Genomic DNA, 15,783 nt, shown 5'->3' with positions numbered 1-15,783 from the left:
TCCACAGGCTGTCCAGACCCATTTTATTCCAATTCACTGATTCTATCTCCTCCCATACTTTGGTCCTGTATTCATCAGCCATTTCTTTGATCCTCAGCTTCTTGACTTTCAGCCTTTCTCCCTGACTGCTCCTCTCTCTCCTGGTCCACCTCACTCCTCTCAGCTTGATCTTGCATACCACAATCATATGATCTGACAGACCTCCACATGATCCTCTCACGACCCTCGTATCAGCAACCATTCCCAGCATCGAGCTCTCTGTGGCCACGTAATCAATCAGGCTCCTTTCAACACGATCTCCGTTCCCTCTGTACCATGTATATTTATGTGCATCTTTATGTTTGAAATACGCGTTACAAATGCACAACCTCCCTTCCTGACATATGATAATGATAATTATGATTAAATATCTACATGACATTTTCTGGTTTGTAGGTCAATGGAGGAGCACTGGAGCAGCTGGGGTCGAATGTGTCCATCACTGGCAGTGTGGAGACCTTGCGCGTTGACATCATCGAGTCTGAGGCGTCCAAACTGAACCGGAAAAAGAGGAAAACCGGGCTGCACCCAGGTAACACCCCCACCGCCACCCCAGGGGATGAGTCCGCGGGTAGGTTGAAGATTAAAGTCTCTGAGAGCTATCGTGGTGTTGATCTACATTTGCTCCCATCTTACAAACTCAACTCAACTTCAGTCAGATGACACTTTTTTATTTTATTTATGCTACATTCAGATGATTTGGTTCACCTTTATGTCAGACATTTGAGCTGAATGAATTACATACAGCTTTCTTTAACCCTTTCACTACAAGAAATCTCCCTTAAAATTACAAAATGGTCTGGCACCAGCTAGAATGAAAAAAAAAATACATCACTGCATTGAAGGGGTAAATTGGTACTGTACTGATGGCTGTGTTATTAAAACAGCGATTGTCAAAGTTTGGACAAGCCCTGAACTTACAGTAATTTTTGAAGGCTGTAATACTGTAATAAGAGAACATATCTCATCTTTCTGTATCAATGTTGACTACATTCAGTAATACAGGAAGAGGGCCAATCACGTCTAAAAATTGTTGTACAGGTGTTGCGTAAATTACTGTCATAATAAGAGGCCTGCTCCCACATTCATGCTCTCGGATTTAATAATACAACTGTGAGAGTTGGTATGTAACACAAAAAGTTTGTAATTCTGAATCCTTTCATACCTGAGATCAAGCACATATAAATCATTGGTCAGTGTCATGAACACAAACAGAAATTAAAATTCATCAGTGAACCAATATCTTCAAGACCAGGCATACCTTTAAGTATTGTGAAGGAGTTTACACCTGTTTTGTATGTTTTGTACATGTAATTGAAAAAGTAACTCTGAGTATTTTTCCCCTAAAAAGTTGGTCTCCAAAAGTTAGTAACTTGAAAGTGTGTAAGTATGGGAGCAACTGTATACCCAACCACCTGCCGTGCCCTGCCCGCCTCACGCCAAGCAAGCAACAACACAGCCACCCTTTCCGCCAGCTGGGACTTACTAACATGCGTTCTGACTGCTTCAAGTCCAGTGGTTTCACAGTTTCCATCCAGTGGTTCCACAGTTTCTACCCAATGGTTCCACAATCCAGTGGTTCCAGTTTCCACGTAATGGTTTCACAGTCCAGTGTTTCCACATTTGCCATCCTTTCCACTATCTGGGGCAGCACACCCCACACCAGCCAACTTGGCTGTAGAGTCATAACCTCTCAGCCGTCATCCAAGAATCATTATAGGTCATTATGAAACTTAAAAATAAATTTGAACATACCATGCGATACAGATGAACATACTGTGCGATACAGATCATCATTTATCAGTAGGAAGAAAATTACCTTATCCAGTAAGAGGCAGTTGGTAGAAGAAGGTATGATTCTGGGGACAAGTTTGCTGATGTGGAGCATAACCAGCATTCCAACTTCTTTGATCCCAGTGGTTCTGCAGTTTCCCTCCTTCTCAGTACTTCCGAAAGCAGTACCAAGAAAAACTTCACTGTTGTCTTGCATGTTTGGTACTGGTAGGGACAAAAGTTTTGCCAATATTTTACTTCTTTTGCCTCTTTCTTTCTTCTGCCTGCTGCTATTCTCTTTAATATGATGCATCAGGGAGGAAAGTGATGGACATGGCTTAAAGTTGAAGTACCGGTACATTGGAATAGTAGGCTAACTTTTGCCCTCCAGCTATACCATATACAGTTCCATGTGATATTTCAGCTTCCTGAATATTCAGGTTAGGTAATATAGGGTGTCCACAAACTCTTCCTGGGTGTACAGAAATCTATACCCTATTGTGTAACAGCTTGATGCAGTGTGATGCATAGTCTACCATATAAAAGAGACCCTTCCCAAAATTTCAGTAAGTTTTCTTTTATATGGAAAAAGCTGTATTTTGGTAATTCAGCCATTTATGCACAATAAATTTTTGTCAACCCAGCAGGACTTTTATGGGCACCCAGTATAGTGGGCATATGAGTATCATTAAGAAGCTGATGAACAGTGCATGAAATCACCTTGTTTATATTGTTGGCATCATTTAGCATGATGTTTGGGACCATACATTATGTGGCATAGGAGGCTTGGTAGCACCATTTCTTGACTGATTTGTTTAGCGTGTTACCCATCAGCATTTTTATGTACAGTCGCCCTAAGAAGTGACGGCAGAGTATCCAGAAGTTATTGATCAGTGATGATGCACATACTCCTCCTTATATCTTTACAAGGTGAAAATTATTATATAAAATTGTTACAGAAAACAATAAGTAAATGCCAAAATACCAGTATATTTCAGAACTGTAGGAAGCAGTGTGTTTGTTACGATAGTAGGAAATCCTAAATGGAACAAATTGAATTTTCAGAACTATCGCTCAGGGACAGACAGGAATAATTTGTGGAGTTCACATAAAGTATGGTAACATGCAGTAATTTTTGGTGGCGTAAGACTGAAAAGAAGAGAGATTCAATAAACAAATAAAGTCAGCCATTATTATTTATAAAATAATTTCGCTTGCAACACTTTGGAATAATTTAAAGTAATTTATTTCCATTTTTGTTTTCTCCATGGACGACGACAGGAAGTGGGAAAGCGGTGTAAGTTAGTAGGACTGTTTTAATTGGTTCGATGAACAAGCATCGTAGGAGACAAATTTACTAAAAGACATGCAGTTGTTACACAGCATTTGGTCAGTTTTCCATTAAGAAAAATCTCTGGAAGAATAAAGAAAGAACCTCGGATATTTGCTGCGTGTTGGAGCTCCATGGAGAATGTCTGCTTGTGTCATAGCCTAGTATCCTTAGTGCATAAATGATTGGCAAGAGTAATAAAGTGCAGAGGTTTGTAAACAGTTCAATGAGTTCAGAACTTCTAAATCAGCATTTTCAGTTAAACAGGATGTAGTGGTTTATTTAAATTGAAAGATGTTACAGATTAAAAGATGTAGCAATAAGTATGTGCTTTTGCGTTGCAAGAATTTATACTCATAAAATCATATTTTGGTCCTCTTTATTGTTTAGTGTAAGAGAAATGGATAAAATCTGCCATACCTCCTTACAACTGAAAATGATTTTGCATCACTTTTTTTTTTTTATGCGAGGAAGAAGGAACCAAAGGCCAGGAGCCCGCAATTATTGTTCCTTCCAAGAGAAAAACAAAATATAAGAGAGAGCCAAATTCAAGATCGGATCATTTCGAGATGCCTGGACACACTGCGTTTGAAAGACTGGAGATCATAGGAAGCAGGGAATGCACACAGAGGGAGACAGTTCTAGAGTTGACCTGTTGCATAAATGAAGGACTGGGAGTAATGGTTAACTCTTGCATTAGAGAGTTGGACAGAAAAGGGATGAGAGTTTGCTGCTAGACGGGTGCTACGCGCCCGTCGTAGAGGTGGAGGAATGCATGCAGACAGTTCAGAGGAGCAGTGACCATTGAAGTAGTGATTGAAAAAGAGATAAAGTTGCACAGTGCGATGAAGAGACAGAGGTTGAAGGACATCAGTAAGAGGAGGAGAGTTAATGAGATGAAAAGCCTTTGACTCCACCCTATTGAGAAGAGCTGTATGTGGGGAGCCTCCCCACACATGAGAGTTGTACTCCAAACAGGGGCGGATAAAACCCCTGTATAGAGTCAACAATTGTGCAGGGGTAAAGAAGGAATGGAGTCAGGTGGGAATAAAGTAACTAATTATAATTATAAGCAAGGAGAAGACAAGGAATTAGAGGCAGAATGGTCTTGCTGCTACCACAGGTAGGGTATTACTCGTATTACTAAGAACAGTTTCACTGTTGTGGCATCCTTATTGTTGCTATATCATCACCATAGCATTTGAAAATAAGATAGTGTATTGCAATCACAAGAATTTTCCTTAACCAGTCTTCAAAACTAGAGCATTTGCATTTGAAATCCTGGGAGGCAGATACATCAGGAACACGGGGTTACACTATGTACCCTGGGCAGAGTAATACATTACACATTCATTCAAATCAGGAAACATATCTAAGTGTTAACTTCTAATATATCACTACCTCATGTTACTCATTTTACATAATTTTTAGTAACCACATTTTTAGTAACCACGCGTAATTTGAAATTGTCACGTGGCGCCGAGCAGCAGTTACACCATGGACTCTTCACCCCTTCCTTCCTTCCTTCCTCCTCCCCCCTCCCCTGTCAGGGATGCCATTTGGTATTTTTCATTACCAAATGTGGGCCAATTTGGTAATGAAAAATTCTTTTGGTAATGAATCAGAATAATGCATTACCAAATGGATTTTTCACATGTATGAGGATACACAGGATGGAGATGGTGGATTGTTTGCACTCTCTAATTAATCTGCTAGCCTACATAGCATGAAAATAATCAACATGCTGTTAATTATAAGGAGAGTGATTACATGTGTTTCCACTTGTATATATAATTAGTTTAGAATAAATGCTAGCTTTACGAATTTGGTAATGAAAAGTTAAATTTGGTAATGAAAATTGAGGAGTTTGGTATTGTGGCTGCTGCAATCTGGCAACTCTGTTACCCCGTCACTAACACTTCAACAGTTATTGCCTAACTTCGATCGCAAGTAGAAGCTTATCCCAGTGGAAGCTCATTTTTTGTGAATAAACAGTGAATAAACTGCAATACCCCGCCACTAGACCACACGGGAATTTACAGTGTTGTGCAGTGATAAGAAATTAGAGTTTAGAGTGCAAAGGATTAACTGTGGAGTGCAAATTGGTGGTTGAAACTGGCGTGGTGCAGTTAAGAACAGTGTGCAGTGTTAAACAAGTATATCTCACAGTGCAAAGAATTAAGTGTAGCACAACACTGGATTACTGTACGTGCTTCAAGAGCATTTTCACTACTGCCAAAATGTTAGAAAAGGCAGCCACAAACGTGCTGTAAGTACCCTGACTGAGGTACAGTCACTTCTAATTCCTCATTATTTGGTTCCTTTTCATTTATTTCATGCTTTATGTCCATTATTGGTGTGAATAGGGTCTTAAATAGGTTTAAATAGGTGCTATGCATGTCCAGTAGGGAGTTATTTAGGTGGCTTTCAAAGTTAGGCTGGGTTAGGGTCCTTAAGTACCAGTCCAGGAGCTAGGGGCCCACTTTCCGGACGGGACCACTTTCCAGACATGCCTTTGGCTCTATTACATCGGATAGTAGAGGGATTACCGTATCAGACATTAGTCCAGATTGCAGCGATGGTTTTTAAACTGTTTTCACTACCATTGTAGTATTGTACTGTATTATTCATTCAATACAATAATCAAATGGTATGTATAACTATACTGTACTGTACTGTACACTGATAAACATGTCTTTTTATTCACCTTATTGTGATAAACATCGCTTCTGGCTTTATTGGACCTTTTCTGATATATAGGAATTTAGTCTGGTAGCTCCTCGACTCCAATAAAAGCGAATTCCGGTGTATTGAAGTCCATTATATTGGGGTTTTACTGTACTGCCCACCACGCACAAAGAATGCATTCCATGACGTCATGCCTGTTGTTATGACACGTTAACGCAGCTTATGGTGAATATTTTACAAAAGTATCGTAAAATGATGCATAAGTTCGTCATTGGAATCTCTGAGGTTGGATTTGAAATGACTCGAAGATGTGTCATCAGAATCTCAAAGCTTTAACATCACCAGTCAAGTTCTTGCTAACAGCTGGTTGAAGATACTGTTATGAAATGGTTCTGTTGTCATGTGTTGAATACCAGTGGCTGATTTTTTGTTCATTTCAAAATTGATTTACATTGGGTCACAACTTACACCCTTCCACACATGCCCATATTTCCTCACTGAAACTCCATCACTTGTAGCTTTGATTCTGATGTGGAAGGTACTGTAGTTACAGAAGATAGAGTGAGGGAGTATGGGCAGATGTGGAAAGGTATGAGTCATGGAGTATAATTATAATTTTGGATGAACTTTAGTTTATATGCTTCATTGCATGCTGTACTCACCTGTCTGTCTTTATAATGTATCAGTATTTATAGAACCATAATCTGTGTGTCATAGCTTGTGCATCCATATTCATTTTGTTTTGTCAGCCTTTGGACCTGACATGCACAGATGCGAAAATTATAAAATAGTTGGTTAGCAGTGTTTTCTGTGTTTCATAGTTGCTCAGTATTATTGCTATATTTGATGCCTGGTAGTCTAGTGGATTAAGGCACTTCAGCATTTGGTACGACCCATAAGGGTTCAGATCTAAAGGAGGGAAGCATTAATTGCTTTTAAAGTATAACCCTGTTTTGTGTGTCATCTGTGCACAAAACTCATTTTTTACGGCACTGTCAACCTGTACCTCAGCCTATTTTGTGTGGCAACCAACACATTTTTTATAGCATAATAGCTGACAAATATTCAGTTTTTCCCAACTGACATTCAAAATACCTACGTGAAGATGTGGGAGCGATGAAGTGCTGACATCATGGTCTTGTCACATGCACACCCAGTTCTCTCTGTCCTTCACCCTCGCTGTCTGTCCATTTTTTTATGTCTTTTACTCACTTTGCCAATCAGATCCTGTGTAACCAGCCCATTGTGTTTGTGAGGCAATATAAGACCAGTGAAATCATGGCTGCTAAAGACCCAAACCCCTCTGCATCTGATGTTAAAGGTAAAAGACTGCCCATGAGAAGAATAGAGTCATGAAATTTTACAAAGGCTTGATGCTTGAGTTGTGGACAAACATAATGTTATATGCATGAATTGAACCTACTATCAGAAGTGTAAGGAGAAATAAAGACGAGGAACTGCATGTCGTTTGTCGTACTGAAGATAAAGACGTTGCAGCAAGATCATCAGGTGCTGATGAAGGCGGAAAATATTGTTTTTAAATGCATGTGCATGTATTCTGGTTTCTCGGTGCATGTTTGTTTACCAGTCGTAATCATGAAGACCTACAAAACTTGCTTATATCTACCCCGTTAGTGTTACTAGTCTGACCTTATGTAACTGTTACCTAACTTTAGCTAATGTAAGCCAGTCTAACCCAATCTAAATTATAACAAAACAGTGTAGCTAACTTAACCTAACTCAATCTAGCCCAACCTTACTTGACCCAACCTAACCTAACCTTACTTGACCCAACCTAACCTAACCTTACTTGACCCAACCTAACCTAGCTCAACCAAACTATCAAAACCAAACTTACAGTTTGACTTAACCTGTCATAATGCTATTACACCAGAGAAATAAACATGTGTCATGAAAGCAAACCCAGCATAAATACTGTACTACAGAGAAATAAAGTTAACATGAAGAAATTGTTTACCACCTTAAAATTAATTAGAAAAATATAGAAAACAAGCTGGAAGAATAAGAAGTAAATTGGTAAGGTCTTTCTGTTGCTGAAACTAAACCACAGATTTACCTAGCCATCACATAGTTATTTATCAAGATTAGAACATTCCTTTTGTTGGCCACTTATTACCATTATATTCTTGTTCATTCATTATTTCGACTGTCTAGTAATGATACGTGTTTTTATACATGTGTTAGGTAGGAGTGCATTATCCATGAAGGCCAAAATAAGGATTTTGGCAAAAATTTGGGATTCTCCCCCATCTCTGCATTACCCAAATAAAAAATTTTGGGGATTCTCCCCCATCTCTGCATTAGCCAAATAGTAGTTCGTATAGAAGAAGTTGCATCTAAGTGATTCATTTTGTATGGAAATGTTCAGGGATACATTAGGTTTACAAAATGAAGATCTGCCATATGATGCCACTTGGATGAAAGTGACTGATTAGTTGTCCTAAATATCTGGACTAAGTAGCCTTGCCCTAGGCCTCTGTGCTCCTGATAGGACAGTAATGGTATATGAATTGATAGAAAGAAAATGCCTAAACATTTTACTCATAACTGAATGTTAAATTATCAGGTAAGTTCTTCCTGGACATTGGAAGTGAAGTGCCAGCATTCCTCTGTGAGCATGCTGGGCTGGAGATTGATGTGAGCAAGGTTGCTGACGACTCTCGTGAGTGGGTCAGCCATCAACCCACACTCTTCCTCTCTCGCAGCGCCCTCAAACAACACACCTCAACCATGGTTCAGTTCTCACTTAATGTCAACTATATCGCACAGCAGGTATAATTGTCACTTTTTATCTTTCATTCATATCATCATCATCAACATCATCATCATCATCATCATCATCATCATCATCATCATCATCTCAAGCAGCACACCTCAACCATTGTCCATTTCTCACTCAACCTTAGAAGTATTGTACAAGAGGGGAGGCAGTGGATGGGCTGATTGAAAGGTGTCCAGCTTTCCCAGTGGACACAGGTTCTAATCACAGCTGGGCAGGGAACATTATAAAGGATTAGAATTTTGTTAAAGTAAGCTTTACCAGTCTACCACAACACCTGCTGACATGTCATAAAAACACCCCTGCTAATACTATTACTAGACATCAGTTCTGTATGAGACAGCCCTAGCTTGAACTGATTGTGGATGATGGGTGTTAGTGCCAAAGTGCTTACATGGAGGTGTATGGTATGTAGGAGGACTGCTGGGCCTCAGGGAATGGGGTGTTTAAGCCTATGTCCAAAGTTGGGTGCTTAAAAGAAAATAGTAAAATAACGTGCATGAATCTCATGTAAAGGTGAATGTAGGAAAGAGTAGCGTTATGGTCTTCGAGAGAAGTGAAGTCAGTAAATGTACAAGGGGGTTGGGTGAGGAGGTAATGGAAAATGTGAGCCCATTTAAGTACTTGAGGTAGTGTGATGAGTAAGGATGGAAGTTCAGGAGGTGAGGTGCTTGAAGGGGTCCAGCAAGGAAGAAAGGTTGCTGGTTCCTTGAAAGCAGTGATAAGAAACAGGGAAGTGAGCATGGAAGTGAAAGCTACTACATGATAGTATTGTGATATCAACTCTAATGTATGTAAGTGTAGCTTGGACCTTGTTGGAGGGACAGAAGTCAAGAGTAAGAGCAGTGGAAATGAGTTATTTGAGAGGAGCATGTGGAGTCACATGGAGAGACAGACTGACAGATGAGGAAGTGAAGGAGCATTGTGGTGTGGATGTGGATGTGATAGGAAGCATTGAGACAAACAAATTGAGGTGGTTTGGCCATGTGGAGAGGATCGAGAATGAGAGACTGACGAGGAGAGTGTATATGAGTGAGGTGGAGGGGAGGAAAGGGAGGGGGAGGCCAAGGATGAGATGGAGGGATGGAGTGGAGAGGTATATGAGAGAGGGGGGTGTGAGCTGGGAGCAGGGCAGTGAAATGGCGGGGGACAGGGTGGCATGGAGGTGATTTGTTTGTGGCCATCCTGTATGGGATTAAGGCATCTGGCAATAGATAGATAGATAGATCTCACATGTGAAGTTGTTTGCTGTTTACAGTATATCATTTTAAAACTGACCTAGTTAGCATAAAAATAACTTATAGTAGAATACTAAACCACTCAAAATATTACACTTTATCCATCATTCATCATCATCATCATCATCGCCATGGTCCATTTCTCTCTCTGCATCACCCATATTGCACAGCAGGTAACTCACATGCATACCTAATTTATCAGATTCAGTGATGATGGTTAGAAAGTCACAGTTGGAGTGAAAGCCATGCATAGTTTCAGTCTGCAAGGGATTGTGGAGGATTTTTGATCAGGTAATGCCATCAGGGAAGTTGGGTCTTCATCTGTACTGGATATTAGCTAGCAGAGGAAAGTGGTCAGTAGAAGGGGTGAAATATTGAACAAACATTGGTCCCCAGCTGTACAGTAAATAATGAGATACCAGGTAAGGATGATGATGATGTTACTATATCTCTTTACAGTATGCTATCTTATAGATGTGTTTGTTATAAGTATATAGACAAGGGGCATTCGAGGTTGTTGGTGACTGTGTGAATGAATTAGTATCCACAAACTACTGTTCTGATGCAATGTTACTTTTGAATGGATTGTCATGTTATTTTGAGTTTTTGAGCACTAGTGAATTCAGTAGAAGAACTGGTGCATTTCAGAAGTAAAAGATCAACCATTATGAATGTGGTTATTGTTATTATTATTATTATTATTATTATTGTTGTTGTTATTTTCAGTATTATTATTGTTATTACCTGGCATATCAGATAGAGCCAGGATTCCAGGGGCTTGAATGACGGGTGAATGGAAGTGTGACCCATTGGATTGGGCAAACTTGGGCTCTCTGGACGTTGCTACACCTCACCATGCTATAGGTCCTGAGGATGATGATGATGATGATGATGATGATTATACTGTTATTGTTATTATCTATGTTGTTTTTGTTGTTGTTGTGTGATGTCCCCATGGTTGTTCAGTATATACTGTATATGGATAGGGTAATGAGAGAAGTAAAAACACAAGCAATGGAGAGAAGGATGGCGTTGCTAATGAATGGTGATGGATGGAATATCTCAAACTTGTTGTATGCTGATGATGCAATGCTATTTGCAAATACAGTAAAACCTCATTATAATGGACTTGGGGCCCAAGCCATTCGGAAAAAAACGAAATTCTGATAAAAGCGACATCTGGACTTCCCCCTGCTAACCCGGACTTTTTCCGATATATCAGACATTAGTCCGGATCGCACCAATTTCTTTTTTTCATCAGCACTGTTGCTTCATTACTTGTTATCCAACTCATATCCAGCAGCCTACATCCTAAAGATCCCGACCCACCCCAGTGACCATCCAGTGCCCATCATCAGGGTCACAACAACCACCCAATGCCCATCCAACACTCATCATCAGGGTCACAAGAATCACCCAGTGACCATTCAGCACCCATCATCAAGATCACAGCAACCATCCAGTGCCCATCCAATGCCATCATCAAGATCATGAGAACCTACCCAAACATCCTCATCCTCCACGATCCCCCTGCCCAACCTGGACCGAGGTCAGGCAGGCAGGACTGCTTCAAGCTTTATCTTGCTTTTCCTGATATATGAGTTTAGTCCAGTAGGCTCTTCGAATCCGATAAAAGCGAATTTCGGTATATTGAAGTCCATTATATCGAGGTTTTACTGTACTGGACAAGAACTTGGTAGAGTAATGCATAGTTTTGCTCATGTCTATGAGCGGCCTGCCTTGAGAGTAAATGTAGAAAGGAGTAAAGTGATGGTAATCGAGAGAGAAGGTGACTCCCAGTGTGATGTTACAGTGAATGGAGAGAGACTGGAATTGGTGATAAGAGTTCAGATACATGGGTACATGATAGAAAGGAGAGGAAAATGTGCAAAAGAAGTGGAAGGTAGAGCAACACAAGGAAGGAAACTAGCTGATGCTATGAAGACCTTGATAAGAAACAGAGGCTTGAGTGTTGCAGCTGCACGAGGCTTACATGAAGGAATGTTAGTGCCAACATTAACATATGGATGTGAGACTATGGTGTGGCATGAAATGAAAAGTCAGGAGTGAGAACAGTGGAGATGGGACTGCTGAGGAATTTATGTTGATTACAGAGAGTGGATATGATACGGAATAATGTGATTCGTGAAAGGTATGGAGTGAGGAAGTTGATGGACACCAAAATCAGAGAGTTTACTGAGGTGGTATGGTCATGTGGAGAGAATGGATAACAATAGAGTGGCGAAAAAGGTATATCTGAATGAATTTGAGGAAGGGAGGAGGCGAGGTAGATCAAGAAGGTAGAGGGATATGGTGGATGGGTGTGTGAGGAAGAGGTATGGAAGTGGGTGAGGCTAGAGGACTGACAAGAGATCGAGCTGGCTGGATGAATGCTGTGAGAAGAAATGCATGATCAGGGATTTAGCACCCCTTTTTAATGTGACAGTGTTCGGATTGACTTTATCGTATACTTTTATGTGATGCTTCAGAATGTGGTGAAAATTTTTGGCATATCAGATAGAGCCAAGATTCCAGGGGCTTGAATGATGAGTGAATGGAAGCGTGGCCCATTGGACTGGGCAAACTTAGGCTGTCTGGACATTGCTACTCCTCACCCTGACCTTTTGTAGGAAAGGAAGTCCTGATGGTGATGGTGATTATTATTTTAATTATTATTATTATTATTATTATGATTATTAGTGATGGCCAAGGTAAAGCTGCAAAGAAAATGGTTGAGGAGACGAAGAGGAAGACAGGAGGAAACAGCTCCTGTGAGAAGAGTGGAGAATTTACAAGATAGTGAGAAAATGGCAGAGTATAAGAGCATAGTGGAAGAAAGATTAGGAAGGTATGAGCTAGAGCAGATGCAAGGGGTGGAAGATGTATGTAAGATATTTACAGAAGAGATTGGCGTAGCGTGTGAGGTGGTTTGTGGAGTGAGGAGGGGATGCAAGGGTGTGCAAGGGACAGCATGGTGGAATGATTAAGTGAAACGAGCTGTGGAACAAAAGAAGAAGGCATATAGTGAATGGTTAGCGAGTAGAGGTAGGGGAGAAGATGAGAGAAAGAAGAGAGAGGTATATGTGAGCAGGAGAAGGGAGGTGAAGGGACTAGTGAAGGAGAGTAAGAAGAAAGTGGATGAAGAGTTTGGGAGGAATCTGAGTGTGAATTGGAGGGAGAGTAAGAAATTGTTTTGGAAGGAGGTAAAGAAAGTAAGGCAGTGTGAAAGGGGAAATAGTAGGGGAGTGAAAGATAGGAATAATAGATTGTTGGTGGAGAAGAGAGAGAAATTGAGGAGATGGAAGGATCACTTTGAGGATTTGTTGAATGAAGAGAGTGACAGCAGTGCGAGTATAAGTGGTTGGGGAATGACTTGGAGAAGAAGAGATGAGAGGAGGGAGGAAGACAGCAGTGCGAGTATAAGTGGTTGGGGAATGACTTGGAGAAGAAGAGATGAGAGGAGGGAGGAAGAGATCAGTAGGGTGGAAGTAGTGGAAGCAATGAAGATCAAGTTGGGAAAGGCCCCAGGAATTGATGAGTGTGTGGTGACATGCTGAGGTATGGGGGTGAGATTGTTGTGGAGTGGATATGGAAGTTGTGTAGATTGGCTTGGGAAGAGGGAAGGGTTCCAGAGGACTGGAAATCAGGTATAATTGTTCCTTTATACAAAGGAAAAGAGGAGAGAGAAGTATGTGGTAACCACAGGGGTATTTGCCTTCTTAGTGTGGCTGGTAAAACATATGGTAGAATACTCATTGATAAGGTTAGGCATATGACAGAGGAGCTAGTTGGAGAAGAACAAGGGGGATTTAGGAAGGGAAAAGGGTGTGTAGATCAGATATTTGTTCAAAGATGTTTAGTGGAGAAGTATCTAGAGAAGGGAAAGAAAGTGTATGCTGCCTTCATGGACTTGGAGAAAGCTTATGACAGAATAGATTGGCAAGGTATGTGGAAGGTATTAAGAATATATGGAGTGGAGGGGAAATTGTCGAGTGCTGTGAAGAGTATGTACGAAGGATCTAGGGCTACGGTGCGAATGGATAGTGAGCTGAGTGAGTTCTTGGATCTCAGTGTGGGACTGAAACATGGTTGTGTGATGTCTCCATGGCTGTTTAATATATACATGGATGGGGTTGTAAAGGAGGTGCAAGGTAGGGCAGTGGATGTGCGGGTGGCTCTAATGAATGAGGGTGAGATTTGGAAGCTTCCGGTGTTGCTGTTTGCTGATGATACAGTATTGTTGAGTGAAGATGAATGGGAGTTGCAAGGTTTGGTGAATGAATTTGGAACAGTGTGTAGGAGGAGTAAGCTGAAAGTTAATGTAAACAAAAGTAAAGTCATGGTGTTTGAGAAGAATGAAGTCACAGAATGTACAGTGAGGTTGGATGATGAGGATATGGAGAATGTGAGTACATTCAACTACTTGGGTAGTGTGATGAGTAAGGATGGAACTTTGGGGAATGAAGTGCATGAAAGGGTACAGCAGGGGAGGAAGGTTGTTGGTTCACTGAAAGCAGTGATGAAAAATAGGGAGGTGAGTATGGAAGTTAAGAAGTCACTGCATGATAGTATTGTGATCCCTACCCTGACGTATGGAAGCGAGGCGTGGACCTTGCAAGTGGGGAACAAGTCAAGAGTGAGAGCAGTGGAAATGAGTTACTTGAGAGGAGCATGTGGAGTGACATGGAGGGACAGGTTGACGAATGAAGAAGTGAAGGAACGTTGTGGGGTGGATGTGGATGTGGTTGAGAAGATTAGGAGAAATACACTGAGGTGGTTTGGACATGTGGAGGGAATGGAGAATGAAAGACTGACTAAGAGGGTGTATGTAGGTGAGGTGGAGGGAGGGAGAGGGAGGGTTAGACCAAGGATGAGGTGGAGGGATGGAGTTGAGAGGTATATGAGGGAGGGTGGGGTGAGTTGTGGGGAGGGTAGTCAAATGGCGGGTAATAGAGCGATTTGGAGGCGTTTTGTCTGCGGCCACCCTTTGCGGGATTAGGGTGTTGGGCTATAGATAGATAGATAGAGATTATTATTATTTTGTTATTATTACAGTAAAAGTCCAATTATTCAGCACCTGTGGGACCAGGCCGATGCCAGGTAATTGGATTTGCCGAATACAGTAATAGAAAAAACTGCCCACTCAGTACCTTATATATATTGTTGAACACTGTCATCAGTAAATTGCTTATATTAGTACAGATGTGTTTGGAGATAGTACTGTATATTGTATGATACTGTACAATACTGTAATTAGTACAGTACTCTACCTGAATCTAGAAAATGTATAAATTAGTGAACATATACAAGTGTAAAAACACAGTAAGCCTACAAGTCACAGATTACACTTCCTGGACTGCCGAGATGATACCCAATATTACCTACTCACTCAGTACCTTATATGTATTGATGAACTCTGTCACTACTACCTACTGTATATTATTACAAATGTGTTTGGAGAGAGTACTGTATACAATAGAATCCCATAATTGGAGAACTCATAATTAACGACGTCATAAATTAGCAATTTCTTTCTAAAAAATAGTCGGAAAAATACAGAAAATAAACTGGAAGAATATGAATTGAATTGGTAAGGTCTTTCTGCTGAAAGTTAAATGTACATTTAGCTCTTATTATTTTCTTCATTATCTGTGTATATGTGAAAGAGAGTGTATTGATCCAAACAATAATGGATTCCATTAATCCCTTAAAACCCCCCAGCATTGAACAGCCCTTTACAGTACCAGTGTCAGTGACATCGAGTTAACGCCAGCCATAAAATGTGAACAATTATGGGAAGGGTGCAGAGATCATTGCTATGTTTACTCCACTCTACGCTACCATCCCAAGCAGTCAGGTGGTCGCTTAATCTCAGATGTTTTTGCCCATATGACACATGCACCATAATTTTATTA

At 40.6% G+C, this 15,783-nt stretch overlaps 1 protein-coding gene across 1 annotated transcript in view; it reads left to right on the top strand.

The window, feature by feature from the left end:
• Positions 1-15,783, top strand: part of tweek (transmembrane protein KIAA1109 homolog tweek) — an 839,779-nt gene that overhangs the window by 277,531 nt on the left and 546,465 nt on the right. The window contains 2 exon segments of the mRNA XM_080283669.1: positions 436-610; positions 8,418-8,623. Of these exon segments, the coding sequence (XP_080139795.1) occupies positions 436-610; positions 8,418-8,623 (381 nt within the window).

This window comes from Coenobita brevimanus, chromosome 98 (genome assembly GCF_032717465.1).
Source record: "Coenobita brevimanus isolate Jiangsu-jjx chromosome 98, ASM3271746v2, whole genome shotgun sequence".
Lineage (NCBI taxonomy): Eukaryota > Metazoa > Arthropoda > Malacostraca > Decapoda > Coenobitidae > Coenobita > Coenobita brevimanus.
Note: the sequence above shows the minus strand (reverse complement) of the source record. Positions and strands in the feature narration are given on the sequence as shown.